Source organism: Gorilla gorilla, chromosome 8 (assembly GCF_029281585.2).
Source record: "Gorilla gorilla gorilla isolate KB3781 chromosome 8, NHGRI_mGorGor1-v2.1_pri, whole genome shotgun sequence".
Taxonomy (NCBI): Eukaryota; Metazoa; Chordata; class Mammalia; order Primates; family Hominidae; genus Gorilla; species Gorilla gorilla.
In genome coordinates this window covers 126510832-126533246 of record NC_073232.2, presented here as the reverse complement: position 1 = coordinate 126533246, position 22415 = coordinate 126510832, and the positions used below count along the sequence as shown (strand labels likewise).

Here is a 22415-nt window from a genome sequence, read left to right as displayed (position 1 = left end):
AAATGCCTGCAGTAAGAAAACAAGACAAAGCTGGTTTGGAAGTGAAATAATTTTATTGGGCAAAGCAGCGTGAACTTTTATCTAACAGAAGCACATCAGTGTTTTAACAACTTTTTACATGAGGAAATATCCCATTTAACAGATTAGACAACATACATTGCCAGTAAAAGCAAAAAAAAAAAAAAGTCTTCCAAGTATCTGCTATGAGTTGGTGAGAAACATCTTAGGTTTCATAGTCTGACAGTCAAATCATGAAAAAAATTCAAACTTTGGGGTTGGCAGGAAAGTCAGCCAGCCTATAATTCTGCATATGCGTGGTTTAGGAGAATTTGAGATTATTTTTATGCTTCAGGAAAAATATATACTCTTCGTTTTTTTTTTAACCTTAAACTGATAACTGTATTTGGGTTTCAGAAACAGTAAATTCTATCTATAACAACAAAAATCTAGCTACAGATTTCTAAGGTTGTGGACACAGCAGGAGAGGGAACATAAAGTTCCTTCTCCAGTTAGAGTGGTCCAGAGGTCAGACTCTGTGCCCAAAGGCCAAAAGAAAAATAATCCAATTAAGGACGGAGAGAAAGAAATTGATGATCTCTGAGTGAACAGAAAAAGAAGATAACAAACACGAAAGCAAAGGACATTATGTGGAAGAGGCAGACGACAGAGAATGCAGGGAATATTATAAAATATTTCAAACGGACAGAAAATAAAACTCATATCAACTTTTTTTTTTTTTAAGACAAAATCTGTCACCCAGGCTGGAGTGCAGTGGCACTATCATAGCTCACTGTAACCTTGAACTCCTGGCCTCAAGGGATCCTCCCACCTCAGCCTCCCAAAGTGCTGGGCGTGAGCCACTGCACCTGGCCTTCCTTTGGTACCTTTAAGTAATAAAAAGTTACATATATAGCAGAAAGTCCCTATGTATTCCTTGCCAGTATTCTCATTGATTTGGTATGAATTTTTTACGTAATATTTATTTGGTGGAAGGAACTTAGAGGAAAATAAAAACCACCAACCTAATAGGAGAATGGCAGGCAGGCAAAAACGGAGGGATAGGAGGTCATTACAGAGAAAGTGGACAAAGAAAAGGTTCTCATAAATAAAAACACCAGGTGCTGTACTTTCTCTCCTAAAGCTAGCCTTTGCTGTTTCCTGTCTCATAAGGGTTTACCTCCAAGAGAGGCTGTTTCTGAAAAAGAAAAAAATCAACTATCATTATGCCTTACACAAAAACTCAATTGCTATGGCTTTTAATTTCAAATACAAGCAAACAAAATATTCACTTTTAACTGAAATTACGCATTTAAGTCAGACCTGTCAGTTAAGAAAATTAATGACCACCATAACGTAGCATAATATATGCTAAGTACAGCTGTTTATACTCCCCTTCACAAATATAACATATAGTTGTTTGCACTCTCCTTATATATAAAAGATATCTGACATTAACTTGTGTGTTGAAACATCACCTGAGCAACAGATTACAGAGGGTTTTATGTTCATATCACCACAGCACTTCTGTTTTAGCAATTTTACAATTAAATTGCTAACAATTAAATTTCTCCAGAGATGATGAAATACATGTGTTTGTCTTTTAATTTTTTGAGACAGGGTCTCACTCTGTTGCCCAAGCTGGAGTGCAGTGGCGCCATCTCGGCTCACTGCAACCTTCGGCTCCTGGGTTCAAGCAATTCTCCTGCCTCAGCCTCCCCAGTAGCTGGGACTACAGGTGCACGCCACCTCGCCTGGCTGGTTCTATATTTTTTTTTGGTAGAGACAAAGTTTCACCATGTTGGCCAGGATGGTCTCAAACTCCTGGGCCTCATGTGACCTGCCCGCCTCAGCCTCCCAAAGTGCTGGGATTACAGGCCTGAGCCACCATGCCCAGCCAAAATACATTTTTACACCCATTCTATCTCAAGGAATAATTTAAAGGAGTAAATATTCAGCTCTATTTTCACCACAATGAAGCAATGCTTAAGCAACCATGTACATTATTTTTTCCTAATAATGTAACCCTCTAGTTTCATGCCCTATGTAATTGATCTGATCTAAAAGGATACTGTACACGTAGCACCTCAGGGAAGTTGAGACAACTGTTTTAAGTCGTAAGACCTAGTGTTTCAGCCTGTATGTTATTTTCGACAGTCATGTAACCCTCTCTGAGCCTCAGCTTCCTTAACTGTAAAATGGGTCCTACTTTCTTTTCAAGGGCATTGTGAAGATTAAGTATGTGAGTAGATGTAAAAATGCTTTGTAAATACGTACTACCCAAACACAAGGTATTGCACTGTATTCAAATGTAAATAAAATATCTATTTATTCCCACAGTAAGGAAAAATCCAGTTCAACTACTATGCTTTAAATCAAGTTTTCTTTTGAAAGCTACTAAGCCCTGTCTTAAATCTATCAAGAAACAATGAAATTTCACTTTAAGTTTTATGTGTAAGCACACTCAATATCCTTAGGAAAAAGGCCTATTACACAGATAAGAAGAACATACAGGCCAACCAACTTGGTTAAAAATGTAATGACTTGGTGGCCGGGCACGGTGGCTCACGCCTGTAATCCCAGCACTTTGGGAGGCCAAGGAGGGCAGATCACGAGGTCAGGAGATCGAGACCATCCTGGCTAACACCGTGAAACCCTATCTCTACTAAAAATACAAAAAGATTAGCTGGGCATGGTGGCGGGCACCTGTAGTCCCAGCTACTTGGGAAGCTGAGGCAGGAGAATGGCGTGAACCCGGGAGGCGAGGTTGTAGTGAGCTGAGATAGCGCCACTGCACTCCAGCCTGGACAACAGAGCGAGACTCTGTCTCAAAAAAAAAAAAAATAAAAAATAAAAAATAAATATATATATATAGTGACTTGGTACTAGGACTAAATTCCAGAAATCCATGTCATTGCATGTTCCTTGATCTATGAAATTAAAATCACCATTAAGTTTAAGATTAGCCGGGTGTGGCAGTGTACGCCTGTAGTCCCAGCTACTCGGGAGGCTGACGTGGGAGAACTGTGTGAACCTGGGAGGCAGAGGTTGCAGTGAGCCGAGATCACGCCATTGCACTCCAGCCTGGGTGACAGGGCAAGACTCCGTCTCCAAAAAAAAAAAAGATTAAAAGATTTTAAGCTCAAACACACAAAACAGTCAGTATTAAGACAATGTATTAGAAAGGACTGAAAGTTGTAATAACCCAAAATCTGTAAAAGGAAACATGACAGTCAAGATAGTTGATCTTGCATTAATTACATTTAGCTTATAATTCAGTTGACCTTTCTTAAAAAACAAAGAAACAGTCTATTACCACATGAAAGATATGTTTTAACACAGTTTGCAGTTGGTTCCTACTTGAGAGTTACTACACCCATAAAAGATTCATGAAGAGTAATATAGCCACCTCTTGAACTATTTCCAAACCGTTTAATATAAACTTGTTAACCAACAAAAGTGCACATATTAAGTAAATCAAAGTTCCTTTGCTTTTGGCTGGAACTGTAACAACTCAAAGTGGTGAGGAGAGACAACTTTATTCTGAGATTAGAGGCTGTTTTTTGTTTTTTTTTTTGTTTTTTTTTTTTTTTTTTTGAGACAAACTCTCACTCTGTCACCCAGGCTGGAGTATAATAGCAGTCTTGGCTCACTGCAACCCCCGCCTCCTGGATTCAAGCGATTCTTCTGTCTCAGCCTCCCAAGTAGCTGGGCTAACAGGTGTGCACCACCATACCCAGCTAATTTTGTATTTTAAGTAGAGGCAGTGTTTCGCCATCTTAGCCAGGCTGACTTCGAACTCCTGGGCTCAGGTGATCTGCCCGCCTCAGCCTCCCAAAGTGCTGGGATTACAGGCGTGAGCCACCACCCCCAGCCCTGATCATAAGTTCTAATTGGCTCTTAATCAAAAATTTATTTCTGAGAACCATCTTACAACAAAGGATCCCAGACATTTAAAATATGGGGGCGGGGTGGGGAGGAACACTGGTTTAAAACTCACCAGTATGTTCTTTAGACACTAGAATCACCACCAAAAGCAGGGAGTATGTTTTGTTTTTAAATGAAAAATACCCTCAGTGCAGCCCACTTTCCGTTCTTGGCCCTTTAGATCCACTTTCCGTTCTTGGCCCTTTAGATACCCCTCGCAAAAAGTGCTAAACATATTTACAGCAATGTGCATAAGTGAGATATGAGTTAATTTCAGATCTAGACAAAAAATCTGAGGCTAAGCTTTATGTCACAACAAGTTTTACAAGTCCCTCCACATATCAACAACATAGGCATTCACAGAACCGAACAACAGTAAGGAAAGGCTATTACAACTGGAATACCCCTGGGGGTTCAGTTCCGTTAGCAGTGGCAAAGGAAAACGATCAGATAAACCTACAAAAACAGCAGAAGCATTATGACCAAACCTCACGTCATTAAATCACGAAAGTACAGCCTTACAATAGGTTTCACTCCATTAGCTCTATCCTGACAATATGCCTGAAGATGTCCTATTGGTGATCACAGAAGAGGCGAAAACATACGATTTAACTTACTTAACTTTTTAACAGTTTTTTCATTTCAATAAATTTATTTTGATTGGTTGAATTGTTTAAGAGGAAGAGAAGAATATGTTCATGTTTTTCAACCTGTGGGTGAAAAAGAAACCATATGATTTAATTTCTAAAAACGTTAGGAGTATAATTTCACTTAAAGGAAATTTTACCTACTTGTTTCTGTAACTCTGTGCAGCAGCAATTCATCCTATACATCTTTTCTAAAAGCACAAGAAAAATAAGCCATTAGATAACACATAATGTAAAGAAGAAAAACTTGGGAGTGTAAACATATACAGATAGCTCTCCCCCTTGCGCATGGGTTCCAACTACAAAGACCTGGATGGATCCATTTGGGCTTTGAGATTATCTACTACCATGGTCTGGATTTGACCACATTAACAACCCATGTCTCCAAGGTTTTGGTTGTCAATCATCTCTCTTTTTGATTGAGGCCAGGTCTGTCAAATATACATCTTATGAAGTACCAGGAAGATGGAATCTCAAAAATATAACTTCTCATTTTGATCAGGATAGAAAGTAAATTGGAAATAAGAAGCAGGCAGAATGCCTGGCATTTTCAAAGCTCTTGGTGTCAATTCCCACAGCAGTGCTGACAAGTCTGATCTAAGGACTATCTGGACTCAGAGGACTGCCTCCATCAAGACGGCCCTCCCAGGCAGCCACAGGAATCAGAACCCTGCCACTGGATTTGTGGAGGAGGAGAAGAGAGTATGGCATGGGGAGTGAGAAAAGGTCAAGTCAACTAAATTGATTATCTGTTATTCCTCACACTTAACATCTGTTATTAATAAGACTTGAAAAGAATACCTGTATTTAAAGCACTCTGCCTTTGAGGTGTGATGTTTTTTGCCAGACCAAATGTCACTAGCTTATCAGCTACATCGACAGTCCCATTCTCAGAACATTTCTCAACTGACACTGTATGGACATTCTTTGTAATTCCTTTCACAGAAAGCATTACATTCTGATTCAACATGAAATTTTTTAATAGCATTATTATTAATTGAGAAGAGCTTCCATTCAATTCCATTAATCCTGGAAAAAATAGATATTATAGTCTTTTAGTCCCTTTTAAAAAGACAGAATTTAGATAAATTATCTAAGAATAATAAGCAAAAGGCTTACTGGACTTCAGCTGGATTTAGGTGTGTTTTGATGTACTACTGCTGTTGCATTACAAAAGACAAATTTATTCAATACATATTGATTGATCACCTAACAAGGCATCAAGCACTAATCTTGGACTAGAGGGCACGAAACAGACACATCTGTCCTTCATATATTCCAACAGGAGAAACTAAGATAATTTTCCAACTCTGAGTCAAAACCTAAGAGGACCATGAAGCAATCGGTATGGTATTATCTGCAAGTCCTCTGCATAAGGACATCAGGAGCGACAGTAAAAAGCTACTTTAAGTATTTTTGTTCACTTTGTTCAAATTCCAACTAAGGAGTTGAATATATGCAGATTTATCATTCATAAGGTAGCCAAAAATGGTGTCATGTGAATGCCTTTAGTCCCTAAAGAGAGATGTGATGAAGCAGAAAGACCCCAAATGAGAGGTCAGACACCCTGGTTCACAGACACCAGACACCCTGTTTCACATCCTGGCCCTGCTACTTACTAGCTTAGCAACCAGGGGCAAAACTGAATCTCTGAACCCTGGCCCTCTGAAACGAATCTACAAAACAAAGACTGACTGAGCATAGTTTTTGTGAGAATTTGATAAAGAATAAAGAATATGAAACTTATTTGAAAACTCTTAATATTTAAAAACATTAAGGCAGTTACTGGAAATATCCATTTGATTCTGACTTAGAGCTATGAAACATAAAGAGGAAAAAAAAATACCCAGAAACCTAAATTGGAAAGTGACTTAGCTGTCTACCTTCAAGTGAACATCTAATAATTTGGAAAGGAAGCGCCAGGTGGCTAGAGGTGATTGGTTGCACTCTGCAAAGAGGCAGGGTTTCAATGTTTCCATAGTCTGCATAGAGCACTTCCACATCAGTGTCTGATGTCCCCAGAACAACTGCACGATACCAAAAATCATCACCTGAAAATAGAATGAAATCTCAGGTAAGAACTTACAGTCAGTGATTCTTCCTACTTTAAGATGGTTATTCATGGTTATATTTACATCACTTAAAAATCCATGTCAAAATTTCTGGTTACAGTTCAAATTAAATACAAGCATTTACCTCTACATTCCTATGAAAAATGTAATAGAATTTTTTTTTATTTTTTTTTTGAGACAGAGTCTGGCTCTGCAGCCCAGGCTGGAGTGCAGTGGCACCATCTTGGCTCGCTGCAACCTCCACCTCCCAGACTCAAGTGATCCTCTCACCTCAGCTTCTTCAGTAGCTGGGAATACAGGTATACACCACCATGCCCAGCTAACTTTTTATTCTTGGTAGAGATAGTCTTGCCATGCTGCCAAGGCTGGTCTTGAACTCCTGAATTCAAACTATCCTACTGCCTCAGCCTCCGAAAGTGATGGAATTACAGGCGTGAGCCACCATGCCCGGCCAGATTTTTTTTTTTTTTTAAATGCGTAGAATAGAGTAGAGAACAAGAGAAAAGACAACAGAATATTGGAAGCTGGAAAGCAGATGCCTGAATGAAAATGATTTAGTAGAGCCACGGTAGCTCAACCAAGTTGGCAGTGGGGAAGCCAAGAAGCATCCCAGCTTGCATCACAAATCCCCAACCCCTGAAGTCTCAACGATTGGTGCTGCTCATTCAAAAACAGGAGTTAAGATGGAGTTGGAAATGAAGACTGGCCAAGGAAGCAGAGTTACTTGCAAAGACATCTGAACAGGCTTTGGTTCATACACTCATTTGCATATAACACCTATTTTTAAAGTTGCTAAAGAGAATGGTGAGCTTTATGTTCCCATGTTTTAATAATGCTGCTACTTGAGGGCAGAAGACTGGAGGTTTCCTCTCCTGAGAGAATGAACTACAGAGGGCATGGACTGGAGAACGTGAGGCAGAGTAGGCCAGGGAGAGTTTAACACTGGCAGGCAAGCTGTGCACTCCAGGCAGGAGGCCACCAGTCCATGTGACAGCCCATCAAGATGGTGACACTGGGAGTCTGCAGTGAGATGGCAGAGCCAGATCACCCACAGTGAAGGCCACCAGTGGAAAAGCCCCTGCCCACTCTCAAAGCAACTTCCCAGTAACTTCTCAGTGCCCCATATTAAATACAGGAACAGCATAGGATCACCAGAGATTTGCAGAAAGCCTCTAACATCACAGAGGAGACCAAAACAAAACAGGACCTTAGGGAAACCAAGGCAGGAAACCAAGGAGGAAGATGACAATGAACATTAGAAGACTGACAGTAATATCCTTGGAGAAATGACATTCCACTCTTGAAAGAACAGGGTAGTATTAAAACACATAAACATGAAAAACAAAACAAAAAAAGCTATTGAAATTAAAAATGTGATAGAAATGAAAACCTAAATTTAAAAAGTTGCAAGGTGAAATTGAGGAAATCTCTTTAAGAACAAAAAAGATGAAAGAGAGAAGAGGACATTTAGCAGAAGAGTTCAAATTCAGCATTAGAAGACTTGAAGCTCCTAACAGAACAGAAAACAAAAGCAACTAAAAGCATTAATTCAGGAAAGTTTCTCAAACTGAAGCTCATGAATTTCTAGATGTAAGGGGCCCACCCACTGAGTGCCCAGCAAAACGGTAGAAAAAGAAACACCATACTAAGGTCACATCATAAATTTCAAAACAGGTGAGAATACTAACAGTTCCAGAAAGGCGGAAAAAACATACAAAGTTTGTGGAATCCGGAATAACATTAATCTTTTGACCAGAAACACCAATAGCTAAAACACAATAATAGCAGTGCCTCAAAATTTTAAGTGAAAAACCATTTCCAATCTAGAATTCTGCATCCAGGCAACCTATCAATTAACTATTAGGCTGAAGACTTTTTCAAACATGGGAGATAACAGAAAATTTGTCTTACATGCACCTTTTCTCAGCTTCTGGAGGACAGGATCCACCCAAATACTGGAGTAAATCAAAAGGGAAGTTGGGGATCCAAAAAACAAGGTGGGACGAAGGAAGAAGAAATCTAGCTAACACAGTGTGGGGGGCAGAAGTGCCGTCCAGGAAACAAAAGGGTCAGGGCTGAAACGATCTCAGCATGGTGAGGAAAAACCCAGGATAACAGCTCAGGTCTGGGGGACAAGCAGCCTGTACAGGAGCAGACTGAAGGCTGAAGATGCCTCCAATATGGTAATAGTTGAGAAAGTACATGTTGTGTTCTTTGAGGGAATTTGCACTAATGCAGAGCACTGGAAATAATTAGTGACAGTCTACAGAACACTGACAACAACAGAAGTGGCAAAAGAGAAGGTAATTGTAATACACTACACAGCTCAGCTGTGAACAGTGCTTATGCAGTCCTAATGAAGTAAGGCAGAATACTTATAGAACCAAAAATTGTGATTTATCCTGGAAAGAAAGGGCAAGTATAGATCCAGTTCTCATACAAAAGAAAAACAAAACTAGTGTGCAATATCTGCAAGACCATGAAGTTTGAAGGTCCCCAACTTGTGCTCCCCAACAAAAACAATTTGGTGCCCATCTAACCACAAAAATGCCTTTGTGAGAGGTTTGGGATCCAGATGGGGGTTTTGAAACGCCACTGGAGCCCAAGATTGAGGAAGGCTCTTTGAGAAGGCAGGCCTGTGCCCCAGTGGCAGACTTTCAAGACCTTGTTCCCAGCTACTGACTGAAAGCAGCCCTGTCCCCAGGTGAACTCAGTTCTAGCCCCACGTGGCTGCCATGTGCCACTAGCCACCTCTGCCCAGGGACTGGCAGGAGCCATGCTTGCCTGCCAATTGGACCTGACTGTGGACCATGAAGCAGCACTGTAACCTGGCTCCACTCCCACTTAACCTTGATCCCAGAAGCAAATCCAAGTGTTATTTATATTAGCATAGGAAATTTGTTAAAATGAGATATGAAAACGGAGAATGATCAAAGTATACCCTTATCAATGAGCCTGACTCCCTGAGGCATTTCATCCTTTTTTTAGTACATTCACATATGGAACCCTATGAATTCTTTGCAACCCCTCCATAAATAAATGTAATGTGACTGATCCACTAGAATAGTGTGGTTATCTTGAGCTGGTTATCTGTAAGTACTGACGGATTTGTAGAAATCTACCTATATCCTTGCCTAAAAATAATCTATATAGAATCGAAAAGCTGAATGACCAACATATGAATTAAATCCACAACACTGCCTTCCTTAATTTCTCTCCCTAAACCAAATGAAATATGCAGCTAAAATACCAAAATCTACATAGTATCATGTAGAACAAAACAGACTAAATACCTTTCCTCAAATATTTTCCCTAAAAGAACCTTACCTGTGTATTTGGCACAGCATGCGTCTCCAATTCTTGGTCTATAGGGTGGTCGACTTTTCGGAGCATTGCAGTATTCTAATAATTCAGCTGTCAACATGCACAGCTTTTCCTGATTTTCTAAAACATATAAAAGCAATCTTTTGTGAAGAAAATTTCCAGTGCTACTATTAAAACTATACAAAAGAATGGCAAGTCTAATCAATCCAAAAACCCTTTGTGTATTAAAATATATTTAAAATATATACATGTATATAAAATATACATGATACTTGAAAATATACCCACTATCGGTTGCCATTTGCAAAAGGGATGCAATCAATACCGGGAGTGGGCAGGGAGGAAGCCTCCGGTGGATCAACTACTTGATCAAGGTGGCTATACTGGTTTGTTCACTCTGTGAAAACTTATTAAGCTGTATTTTTACAATTGTTTAGTGTACTTTTCAGTAAGTGTTATACTTAATAAAATTATCCTCAATAGCATTTCCAATTCATTATACAACATGTTGTCAGGATCAAATAACCCTAAGCTCCTGCTTTTTAGTACACAGAATAAAGATCCTTTTGTAGTATTACAGATCAATTTAAGAGCAGTTATTGGCATCACCACAGTTCTAACTTTGAAAATTTGAAACAAAAGTTTCATTTTTTCAGCTTTAAAAGTGCCTGCAAATTATTCTAAAAAGACAGCACTCAGCTTGCACTAACTCATCTTCAGATACTACAAGGATAAAGTCATATACATTTAAGAGATTCCTTAATTGCAACTTCCATGAAACAACAAAAGGAAAATTGAAAATAAATTTTTATATGCTACTTTTCTTCAAGATTCGTTCTAGTGTGAAACATTTTTCTACGTCTCTAAGGTATAGTAAAGCTATGATTATGAATGGATTACAAAGTCTTTCGATATATCTAAAGCAGTAAATATGATTCAATATAGATAATGTGTTTTTTAAACAAGAAATTATACAGTAATTAAGGACACTTCTGTTATAAAAAGCTGTAGACCAGGCTATTGGGCAGGTAGGTGCTGACTGTAGTAGGGCTTCCCTTCATGTTCCCGCTAGTGTTTCGTAACTAAATTTGCCTTAAGTGTTATGATCAGTTCTTCCTTAAAACAGTGAGCCTCTTTCTCCCCTTCATTCCCAAAGGAATTCAAGACCAGCACTTTCGTTTTACAGTTTAAAAGATGAGCATAAATATGTCTCAAATTTTGGTTTCTTACCTGGCATCCCTTTTGGTAGAGCATAAAACAAGTTTGGGCTTATGATTTCTAATACATTTGCTTGTATAGTTTTATCCACTGGCAATTCTATTGTCTTCCATTGCTCAGCTGAAGAGGTAGCTGGAAACATACAAAACACAGGTCTCACACGGAATAAAAAAAATGTACTGTTGTTTTCCTCAGTAACATATTTAATTCAATCATTTGTTCATCAAATGATTATCAATATTTCCAAATCCCCAAAATAAAAATCTGTATTTTTTCACAAAACAATCTATTCTATTTGAGGGATTTTGTGGGCATTACGAAAAAGTTAAGTCTACAATGAAATCCTTGAACTATTATACTCCTGTAGTATATTTCTGTATATTTCCATCTCTGTTAAATATTTAATATAATTCTTACAATTTACTCAAGCTTCTAAGTGAGATATCTCTGTATATGTTTATCTGACAATTACATTGAAATGAATGTTTGTTCAATAATTTAATAATAATACAATTAATATTAACCTACTAATCTATGTCCGTAAAGCATATCTCTACAGGAAAATTGTCATTTATGATGGAAAAATTTTCATAGTCTCTGAGAGCAAAGAATAACAAATTTAAACAAATAAATGGTTTTAAAATGTTACCTTGAAGTCCCTGTACATGAACTTGAAGCTCATGTTTATTAACAAGTCTGTCATTTGTTAAGTCTTTATGTGGTGAGGCAGATTTTAAAACCAGATGTTCATCAATCAGAACATCACTAATTATTCTGGGATAACAAGTGGAGAGATCGGTGAGTTCAACTCCTATCCCATTTTCAGTGACTTCAACCACTCTGGCTTGCAATTTTATCCCAGCAACACACATCTGGAATCTTGTTATGGCTTCTTCAGACCAATGTTTGTTTCTAGACTGTATATCTGGAAAATAAGGACAGCAGTAAAAAGAATCCTATGAACAAGTCTCATTTTTGCTTTAGTAGTACCCAGCACCAGGTCTTTGCCAAGTTTACTTTCAGGTCAGCAATCCTCAGTATCTTCAATATTCAATTATACACCTACATCCTGCACGCCTGACTTAGAGATAATGCATTTGCTAATACACTCTAGGGTTTTAGGAGGCTCATGATCTTTCCTTACATTCTCTGCTAACATATCTTTACCGGGCATTTTCCAATAAAAAAAGGAGTACTGTTTTAGAATTCACCATCATGTTCTGTTATGTATGAGTTAACCATTATGCTGGTAGAAGATGTCAGCTGATATACTGCCACCTTTGTGGAGAGTTTTCTAATAACTTCAAAATGTTTTTCATTATGTAAGCAAAAATTATTTTTCTTGGATAATTTTGGCTTACACCCTTGTTTTCTTAGCAGCGATTTTCAAACTTGAACATGTATCTCAATCACCTAGAGGCCTTGTTAAAACACAGACTGTGGGGCCCTACCCAGAGTTTCTAATTTTGGTAGGTCTGGGTCTGGGGTGGGGGCTGAAAATCTGCAGTTATTAACAAGTTCCCATGTTGATGTTGCTGGTTTGGGGGCCATAATTTAAGCAGCACTGGAATAAAATATGGTAATTAAGAACAATAATCTGGGCCGGGCACAGTGGCTCATGCCTGTAATCCCAGCACTTTGGGAGGTGGAGGCAGGTGGATCACCTGAGATCAGGATTTCAAGACCAGCCTGACCAACATGGAGAAACCCCGTCTCTACTAAAAATACAAAAAATTAGTTGGGCGTGGTGGCACATGCCTGTAATCCCAGCTACTCAGGAGGCTGATGAGGTAGGAGAATCGCTTGAACCTGGGAGGCAGAGGTTGCAGTGAGCAACCACTGCAGTTGCAGATTGTGCCACTGCACTCCAGCCTGGGCAACAACAGTGAAACCCCATCTCAAAAAAAATAATAATAATAAAATAAAAAAAGAACAATAATCTGATATATATTATAAAATAAACAGAAACAGATTAGCAGAAGAAATAAATCCATCTATGCTGCCTGACTTTACCACTGTTGACATTTTGGAATCCAACCATCCACAACTTTTATGTGCAGATGTCCAAAATACACAAATATACACACATTCTCTCATATATTCTATTATAAAGTTTTTATAATAACCGCTACTATAGGTATAATGCCAAGCACTGTTAAGTGCTTTATATTTTTCTCTGAACAACTCTTTGAGGAAGGTAGGAATAATTTCCAGATGAGGAAACAGAAGCACAGAAAGTTTAAATAATTTGCCTAAACGTCTCATAGACAGCAAGCAGCAGTTGGCTCTGACGTCTATTGTCTTTATCACAACACTCTTTTATAACCTGTTTTCTTCACTTAAATCATGAACAATTCTTCATATCAATAACACATATTTAACATCATCTTAATGACTGTGCAATAGACAGCTAAACATGTAGAACTCTGAGTGCCAGACCCTGTCCTAAAACTTCATTTAATCCTCCCAACAACCCTACAAAATAAGTACTATCATTATCCATTTTATGGATCATTTACCCAATCTGCTATTATTGACTATTTATGTTATTTTGCCATTATTAACAGTGGTGTAATAATTATTTTTGTAACCTATTCTGTGCAATTCCCGGATTTCTCTGGGATAAATTACTAGGAGCAAAATTACTAAGTCAGAAGGTATGAACGCTGGAGGTTCTTAAGGAATCCTGCCAATGCCTTCCAGAGGATCGTGCAGTTTTTATTCCTGTGGTCAGTAAAGGAGCCGCTTCCCTACTCTGACAACACTGGACGTTTTTGGTCAATATTGTAAGTAAAATTTCTAAGTTTTATAATATGAAGTAGGATCCTCTAACTCACACGAAATGTTAACATTGTAGATATTAACACTTGGATTATATGCCCCAAGTATTAGAAAGTTGAGAAAGTTTCTTATTGTATACCATACCTGCTAACTGGCACCGTATTCCCTGAAAGGGAAGGTTTAAAAATGTTGATGATATCATTCGGAGTTCATCTGCAGTAACTTCTTCGATGTTTCCATAATCCACAAAATGTACTTTAACATGTCCATTTGGTAAGATTTCCTTGACTAAAGCACGATACCAATTACCATCACCTAGGTTTAACACACAGTTTGTGACATGGAACATTTCCTTTCTATCGACACTTGAAATACTTATCTTGAAAAAAGCCACCCTTTGTCTAAAAGTAGGTAATAAATTTGCTTACTTTCCCAAATCACGCCTTTCATTTTTCAAAATTCAAAAATCTCTAGAATGAAAGAATTCTCAAAATCTATTTTTAGACTATCTCCAAAATGTATAGTGCCATACTTTTACATTTGATATGAATTAAAGATTTCATTCATAACCTATCCAATAAACAGAATGTGAAGGTGAAGATAAGACTTGAATATACTTGTCAGTTTTGGAGATGTATAATACTCTTAGTACTAATGGCTCAGATTATTTTACTTGTTATGTGGTAAAATAATTTAAGTAGTAAATAGTAAAAAAATTATTGTAATGAAGATGTCTCAATTACATTTTCAAAATACTGTAAATACTTACAGTAACCAGAAGAAACAATGAACCTGCTGTGAACAGCACTTCCATGAGCTAACTTATTTTAATATTAACAAAAATTCTGGAAAGAAAAGCATTAAAATAATGTTTAATAAAGTTAAGGCAAGAAAAGTATCACTTGTAAGTTCCTTGTTACAAAGAGAAGGAAAAACACATGACATTGTAAGCATTCATTCATTCTTGGCCATGAAAAATGTTTGCTTAAGCATTAAGAAAATGTGCACTAAAAATAAGGTTAAGTTAAGAAATATAAGGTTCTAAAAGTCAAGATTGCATCAATTGCAACTTACCTGCAAAAAAAGCACAACAAGGTTGTCCTATCTCTGCCTTGAAACCATTAGGTAACTTCTGCTGGCAATGTTCTGCTAATGACTTGTTCAAATCATTGAGTTTCTTTAAAGCTGAAAATACACATAGGATTAAAAAATTAAGAACATATTAAAAAATAAACAACATAGATTTTCCTTTAAAGTCAGAAAACGTGATTTTTATGATCAAGACAGGTACCTCCCTAAACTACTATTAAGTCTACCCAATGCTTTTCCTTATTAAAAAACTACTGGGCAAATAAGTTGTTATTTAGTTAATACTTTCAATAAACCCAACACCAACGATTTACTGGGCAAAAAGAAACAATTAGAGCATGATTATCAGTACACTAAAGCATGAACTTTGCAGGGAGATAAGAAAACAGCATACAAGCCCATACAGAAGCTACATAAAAGCTGTCCTGAAAGTGACTACAATCACTAAATGGATGGCACAGGTAACGTATAAGAAGTCAGAGCTCATGAGCTCTGCGTGCTGGAGGTTTCATAAAGAAATACAAAGTACATCACATTTGAAGGAGAGGGTATTTCCAGAAGGAAGACATGGCTCTCAGACAAAGGACAGAATTATGAAATTAGGCAACCAAAAGTGGGCAGCAGGCTAGCGAAGCGCAGAAGTGGAGAAGTGGCCACTGGAGAGAGACATTGGAGCTGTCCCTGCAAAATGCAGACCATGGAGAGCTTCTGAATGCAGAAGGGATCTAAACCACTTAGTAGTAGTAAAAGAAAAGCAAATGCCTTTTAAGAATGTGACAAAGGCTCATTTACTAAAATGGAAAATAAATTCTAATGTTTCAGAAGTTTCGCCTTTCAGATTAGCCTAAATAAAGTTTAAGGACACACAATAGACAATGATACACTCTGCTGCTGTTTGGCTGGCCTCTGAAGAACACTAGCTCTCAAAAGCACAAACACACATATTCCTTTGACCTAATACTCTCATTACAATTTTAGCAACTTGTCCCAGAGATCTACTCCTAAAGTAAAAATCACAGTACAAGGATTTGTTTTAGTAATAAAAGCTTGGAAACCACTAATCCTGTATTTATCCACACTTAGTAGTGTGTATCCACACTTAGGTTAAATCTCACAACTATGGGGTCAGATAGGACCTTAGTTATCTAGTTTAATGTCCTTATTTAACAAAGAAAAACCAAGATTTGGAAAAGTTAAGATCAATGATGCTCACCAGAATGGCTCAAACAAAAAAGAAAAAACACAATGTTTGTGAGGATGTGGAGCAACTAGATGTTAACTTAGGTTAATTAAATTAGGATAAACCCACACAGTGGAATACCATGTAGCCATGAAAAAGAGTAGAGACTAAACAGCAATGTGGTGTCACAGAGTGGCTCCTGAACAGAGAAAGGACACTAGTGGAAAATCTAGCAAAAACCAAATAAAGTTTGGGGTTCAGTTAACGGTAATATACCACTGTTGGTCTCTTTGTTGCAACAAATGTGCCACGATCACATGCTAACTACAGGAGAAGCTGGGTGAGGCGTATACAGGAACTCTATGTACCATCTTTGTGACTTTCTGTATACCTAAAATTATTCCAAAATAAAAACTGTTATTTAAAAAGAGACTGGAGAAAACAGTATGTGAACTGATATCCAAAATGTAGTGGAAGAAAAAATGCAAAAATTACTTACCATTTTATACTATTGATAGATATAGAAAAGGATTATATATACTCATACAAGCATATGTATAGAGTATCTCTGAAAAAATATTTGGAAAATTGAGAAGAGGAACCAGGAAACTTACTTTGCACTATATACACTTTTGAAACATGTTTTCATGTTTCCTTCTTCATCTTTAGAATTTTTATATTACGTTTGTATAATCACCTTTAAAAATAAAAAGGAACTTCAAAATTGTAAATTTTATCCTGTATGGAATGGTGGCCTACCAACAAGATGATTCTGAATGAAGAAATGACAAATCTCACAACTATGCGGTCAGACAGGGCCTTAGTTATCTAGTTTAATGTCCTTATTTGACAAATAAAAACCAATATTTGGAAAACTTAAGATCAATGATGCTCATCAGAACAGCTCAAATGAAAAAGAAAACACACAATGTTTGTGAGGATGTGGAGCAACTAGATGTTTCTGAATCACTTCAGAAACTGGCCTTTGTAGATGGGGAAGCTGCAAAGTTACATACCCTTTATGACCTAATAATTTCATTCCTAGGTATGGACTCCATGAAAATGCCTGCACATGTGCACCAGATATGCTGTAATGTTCACAGCAACACTAATTTACAGCCCAAGCAAAACAGGCCAAGTGTCCAATGGTAGAAAGAAACTGCAATACAATTCACAGAACACTATGCAGCAAGGAAAAATAAGATACAGATACATGTAACATACAATGGAACACTATGCAGCAAGGAAAAACAAGGTACAGATACATGTAACAATCTCACAGTGCAGGGGGCAGCAGCAAGGCTCAGAAGCTCGCATAGTGTGTAATTCCATTTCTAGAAAGTTCAAAACCAGGAAGAACTTATCTATGCTATTAGAAAGCAAGATGTTTACTTTTGAAAGAGAGAGGTGGCGGCTTGGGCACAGTAGCTCACACCTGTAATCCCAGCACTTCGGGAGGCCGAGGCAGGTGGATTCACAACGTCAGGAGATCGAGACCATCCTGGCTAACACGGTGAAACCCCACCTTTATTAAAAATACACACACACACAAAAATTAGCTGGGCGTGGTGGCACATGCCTATTAGTCCCAGCTACTCGGGAGGCTGAGGCAGGAGAATCGCTTGAACCTGGGAGGCAGAGGTTGCAGTGAGCCTACACTGCGCCACTGCACTCAGGCCTGGGCAACAGAGCAAGACTCCATCTCAATGAAAAAAAAAAAAAAAGAAAGAAAGAAGAGGTAATGATGGGAGGGGATAGGAGGGAAACTTCTGGGATACTGGTAATGTTTTATTGCTTGACTTAGAGGCTGGTTATACAAAGTGTGTGGAGTTTGTGATAATTCATTATGTTGTACTCCTATATACACATGTATCTATATGTTACTAATACTTCAACACAAGTTAAATTTGTTTTTTGTTTGTTTGTTTTCCAGAGACACGGTCTAGCTCTGCTGCCCAGGCTGGAGTACACTGGTATGATCAAGCCTCACTGCACCCTTGAGTTCCTGGCCTCATCATCCTCTTGCCTCAGCCTCCCAAAGTGTTAGGATTATAGGAGTGAGCCACTATACCAGGCCGAATTAATTTCTGTAAATGAATTTAGGAAATACTCTATGAAATGTAAACTGGTTTAAATATAAAGAGGTATTATTGAAAATAGAAATAATGGCTTAAAAGAGAATAAAAGCTAACTAAGTATAACCAAATCTTTCTTGGAAATACAAATACCCACTTGGCTCTTCTTGGAAAGAGGTACTTTTATCACTTAGTAACAAACTCATGTGAAGTTATTATCTATGCCAATGTATTTGTAAAAAGAAACAAATGACAAGAATCAACTTACCATCCTCTTTAAGCACATGGCAATAAAATTCTCCAGGACTATATATCACACAGACCACAACATCTACTGTTTGGTCAACAGCAAGTTCAACCCATGTCCACTCCAGTGGATTTACTTTTCCTTCCACACCCAAGGGAACTGTGAAAATAATTAAACATTAAATGGACATAGTGGAGGAGGGATGTAGCGAGGTTGGGGTGGCTGAGGAACCCGCTTTTGAAGAACTGAATTTCCACTGACTTTTTAAGTGCCTTTATAGGAATATTAACCTTAAAGTCAGTCTTACAATAAATTATTATCTAAGCAAATTTCAAATTTACATTTCTGATCATCAGCTGCTGGCAACCTATAAAACTCCCCATAAAATTTTTCAAACATTCTTACAAGTATTTAGATGAATGCTTGATTTAAAAAGATGAAAGGCATTCAACATAAATTCTTTTTATAAGTACAAGAAACTATTTATTTATAGAACCATCTGAACCCCAGAACAGGCATTATCCAGTAAACATTTGACTTACCACTGGTTTCTTTCACGTCACTGGGTTTATCTGTCACCATACTCTGTTCTACCACAGCAAAGCCTGCATCTATGAGAACTTTGCTAACACTGACATGAGGCGTCTCGGATTTATCAATAAGCTCCACCAGGGAACTGTTTTCCAACTTGTCCACCACTTTCACTGTGACTATTTTGTTCTGTACAAGGTTTTTCATGAGACAAATAGCTTCTGGAGTCCAAATTCCTAATGATGGCTTTACTCCTAAGAAAGAATTTTGAATGAATGTTACAATTATTCTGAAAGCATTTAGAAATTTAGCTCCTAATTTCCCCAAGGTAAACTTAAGAAACCTATGGCAAACACTGGAACGGAAACATGTCACTTAAGAAGAACATAAAAATGAATGCATAATTAACAAAGAAAAAGCCTGCTGGTGGGCAATGGTTCATTCCAGCACGCCGGGAGGCCGAGGCAGATTTGAGACCAGCCTGGGCAACATGGCCAGGCTCACATCTCTACCAAGAAAAAAAAGAAAAAGCAAAAGCTTGTAAAAAGCTTCTATAATATGTAAAACAAAAACCACGTAATTCCATTGATACACAATGTCCAGAAACACAAATCTACAGAGCCAGAAAGTACATTAGTTATTACCTGGGGAGCAAGGACTAACCATAAATAGGCACGAGAGACCATACCGGGGTGATGGAAATGTTCTAAATCAGATTACGGTGATGTTTGTACAACTCAGTAAGTTTACTGAGAATTACTGAATTGTATAGTTAACACCTAAAGTGAACATTATGGTAGGTAGGAAAATTATAGCCCAATAAAATTAAGAAAGCCATAAACAAAAGTATAAAACAATCTCTGAAGAAGTACTGGTCCCTTATATTAACATATGAAACATTGGTGGCACTTACAACTCAACACTGAAAGGGCACTTACAAATCAGCAATCCAACAGTTATGCTTCAGTCAGTTTTTGAAATGCAAGGGCCAAGTAACTTACAAAAAAATGTTTAGCCTCACTAGTAATGAGGCGAATTGAAATTTCACCTTTAGCTTATCAAAACTGGCCAGGATGAAATAATATAGAAGCAACCCTTTGATGCACCAATGTGTACGAGAATGGACTCTCTCATACTTTTTCGTTGGGCATGTAAACTAGGTCAACCCTTTCTGGAAGAAAATGTACAATATGTATCACAAACATGAAAAGGAGAAGACTTACCGACCTGTTCCACCTGTGGGAATGTAGCCTAAGGAAGTATTTTGGCATATAACTCTATTTTGCAACATAGCCTAAGGAAAAGATGTTGGATATGCTGCAAGTGTAACACCCTTCTGAGATAGGATATTCTTTCTAAATTATGGTACGTTTGAATGAAGCCAACTAACTGACATGGAAAGAAATCTCTGATTTCTTTGGGATAAATGACATATATAGTAACTTTTAAGCATCTGATCATGATGTTGTTTTGAGAAGCAGCTTTTCCCTATTTCGTGTATCTTTTCACGTTTCTTCATCTGTAGAATTTTTAAAGAATATGGAGGCTATAAAAATTTCATACCTGCTAGTACACACTTTATAGCTTGCATTGGCAATTCCAACAACTTTGGGATTATGGGACAAAGTCTCATCAAACTAAGGATTTCAAAGTTTCCATAATCTACATATCCGACCAGTACAGATTCTTCAGAAGCGTAAGCCAAAACAGAGGCACGGTACCACTGATCATCCTCTGAAAAAGGGAGAGACTCAATCTCAAATGATTTTTCCACTGTAGATGTAAATAAAAACCTTTCTTCCTCAACTTAGAGATGTCATTTATAGATTTTTCTTTAATAGATATCAAGCTTATAGAACAATATGTTTACTAATTTTGCTTATCAGAAGCCTTCAACTCCTAAAATGTAATATTAATAGCTTACTATAGTAATTATGTCTTACGCTGTAATCATTAGTTTACATGCCTTGTCTCTCCAGTAGAGTTAGCTCATTAGTACAGAGAACATATCCTGATCATGTGAATCACAAGGTCTCAATCAACACATGAAGCATTCAATAGCAAGACTAGTTTTAAAACACCTGGCAAGCATGAGTCAACCAGACTCCACTAACCAAGTGATGAATTTACTGAAGGATTACTGCGTCTCCCCTTCCATGAGGCCACTGGGCCTCTCTTCGGCAGAGAGTAACAGAAGCTGGTTATCGCAAGGCAGGACTTGTGCCGTCCAAAAGCTGCACCATGACAGCTCCACACTTCCAGGCCCTCTTGCTATATTTCAATAAAACCGGTGAAGATATGAACCTGGGGAGGTTCCACATACCCCTATTAGCTTAAACCGAATTATCTTTACCAGTCCCCAAAACCAAAAGGCTGACAAAATAACCAAAAATACCTCCTTTATATCTCCACCTCCTTGACACACACATGCTCTGCCCTTACCCGAGTCAGACCACACTCCTTTCAACCAGTTTAATTTGATCTATTTAAAAACATGATTGGTTCACTCTAATATTCAAGCTTTAAATCCAGCTATCAGTGCAAACCAAAGACTCTGTTTCAATGGTTTTTACTCAATTCTAAGTAAAAAAATAAATAAAAATAAATTTTAAAAATCAGTAACACTCCGTCCTTACCTGAGAACTGAGCACAACATATATCACCAATGGCTGGATAAAAGTCAGAGCGTGGAGGCAACTGACCACAGTACTTGCTAAGGGATGCCTGAAGTTCAGCAAGCTTTCCTGCAGATAAAGATCACATCTTAAAGAAATACATATCTATACATTATTTCTACATGTCAAGTCTCTTGAAGTATTTTAGCTTCATAGAGCAAATCAAGAAAGCTGACTTACGGCCACTTTGCAGTTGTTGACAAAAGAAGTCTTCTGGTGTTTGAATGTGGGCAACCACACCACAAAACTCATCACCTACATTCAAAGTTAACACTTTTGGGATTAGGTCACTTTTGTCTATGACAATGTTGTTTTCAGTTGTCATTTTTCCAACATCTTCAGGATCACCTTATCAGAAGAAAACAGAAAAATAAGCCATTTTGTTTTCATCCAAAGTAAAAAAAAAATTATGCATGCTTTAATCATTTTAAAACGAATATGACTATGACTGCAAGGTTCCTGGAAGATGGCAGTCTGAGAGGTCATGGTGTTTCTTCTTCCCAGTAATAAATGTTTATAATAAGGGCAGTTTTCCACGTCACCAAAAGCTAGACTGGTCCAAGAAAGAAAATCAGCGACTTAAGACAAGTTCAGATCTAATTAAAACACTCTATAATACACTCTTTATAGTCCCTAAAAGAGTTCAAGAAAA

At 37.7% G+C, this 22415-nt stretch overlaps 1 protein-coding gene across 4 annotated transcripts in view; it reads right to left on the bottom strand.

The window, feature by feature from the left end:
* Positions 1–34: 34 nt before the first annotated feature.
* Positions 35–22415, bottom strand: part of TDRD1 (tudor domain containing 1) — a 52404-nt gene continuing 30023 nt past the window's right edge. The window contains exons 12-26 of one of the 4 annotated variants that reach the window (XM_055352187.2): positions 21944–22111; positions 21725–21832; positions 20652–20822; positions 19100–19342; positions 18579–18716; positions 15041–15151; positions 14111–14281; positions 11835–12110; positions 11198–11317; positions 9971–10087; positions 6455–6622; positions 5373–5600; positions 4716–4762; positions 4547–4634; positions 35–1195 (exon numbers count right to left, since the gene is read on the bottom strand). In XM_055352187.2, the coding sequence (XP_055208162.2) occupies positions 1164–1195; positions 4547–4634; positions 4716–4762; positions 5373–5600; positions 6455–6622; positions 9971–10087; positions 11198–11317; positions 11835–12110; positions 14111–14281; positions 15041–15151; positions 18579–18716; positions 19100–19342; positions 20652–20822; positions 21725–21832; positions 21944–22111 (2186 nt within the window). In that variant the 3' untranslated portion in view covers positions 35–1163. Of the gene's footprint in view, positions 4635–4715; positions 4763–5372; positions 5601–6454; positions 6623–9970; positions 10088–11197; positions 11318–11834; positions 12111–14110; positions 14282–15040; positions 15152–18578; positions 18717–19099; positions 19343–20651; positions 20823–21724; positions 21833–21943; positions 22112–22415 lie in introns of all 4 variants that reach the window. The other 3 variants (XM_055352188.2, XM_063710520.1, XM_055352189.2) reach the window with 3 other exon arrangements.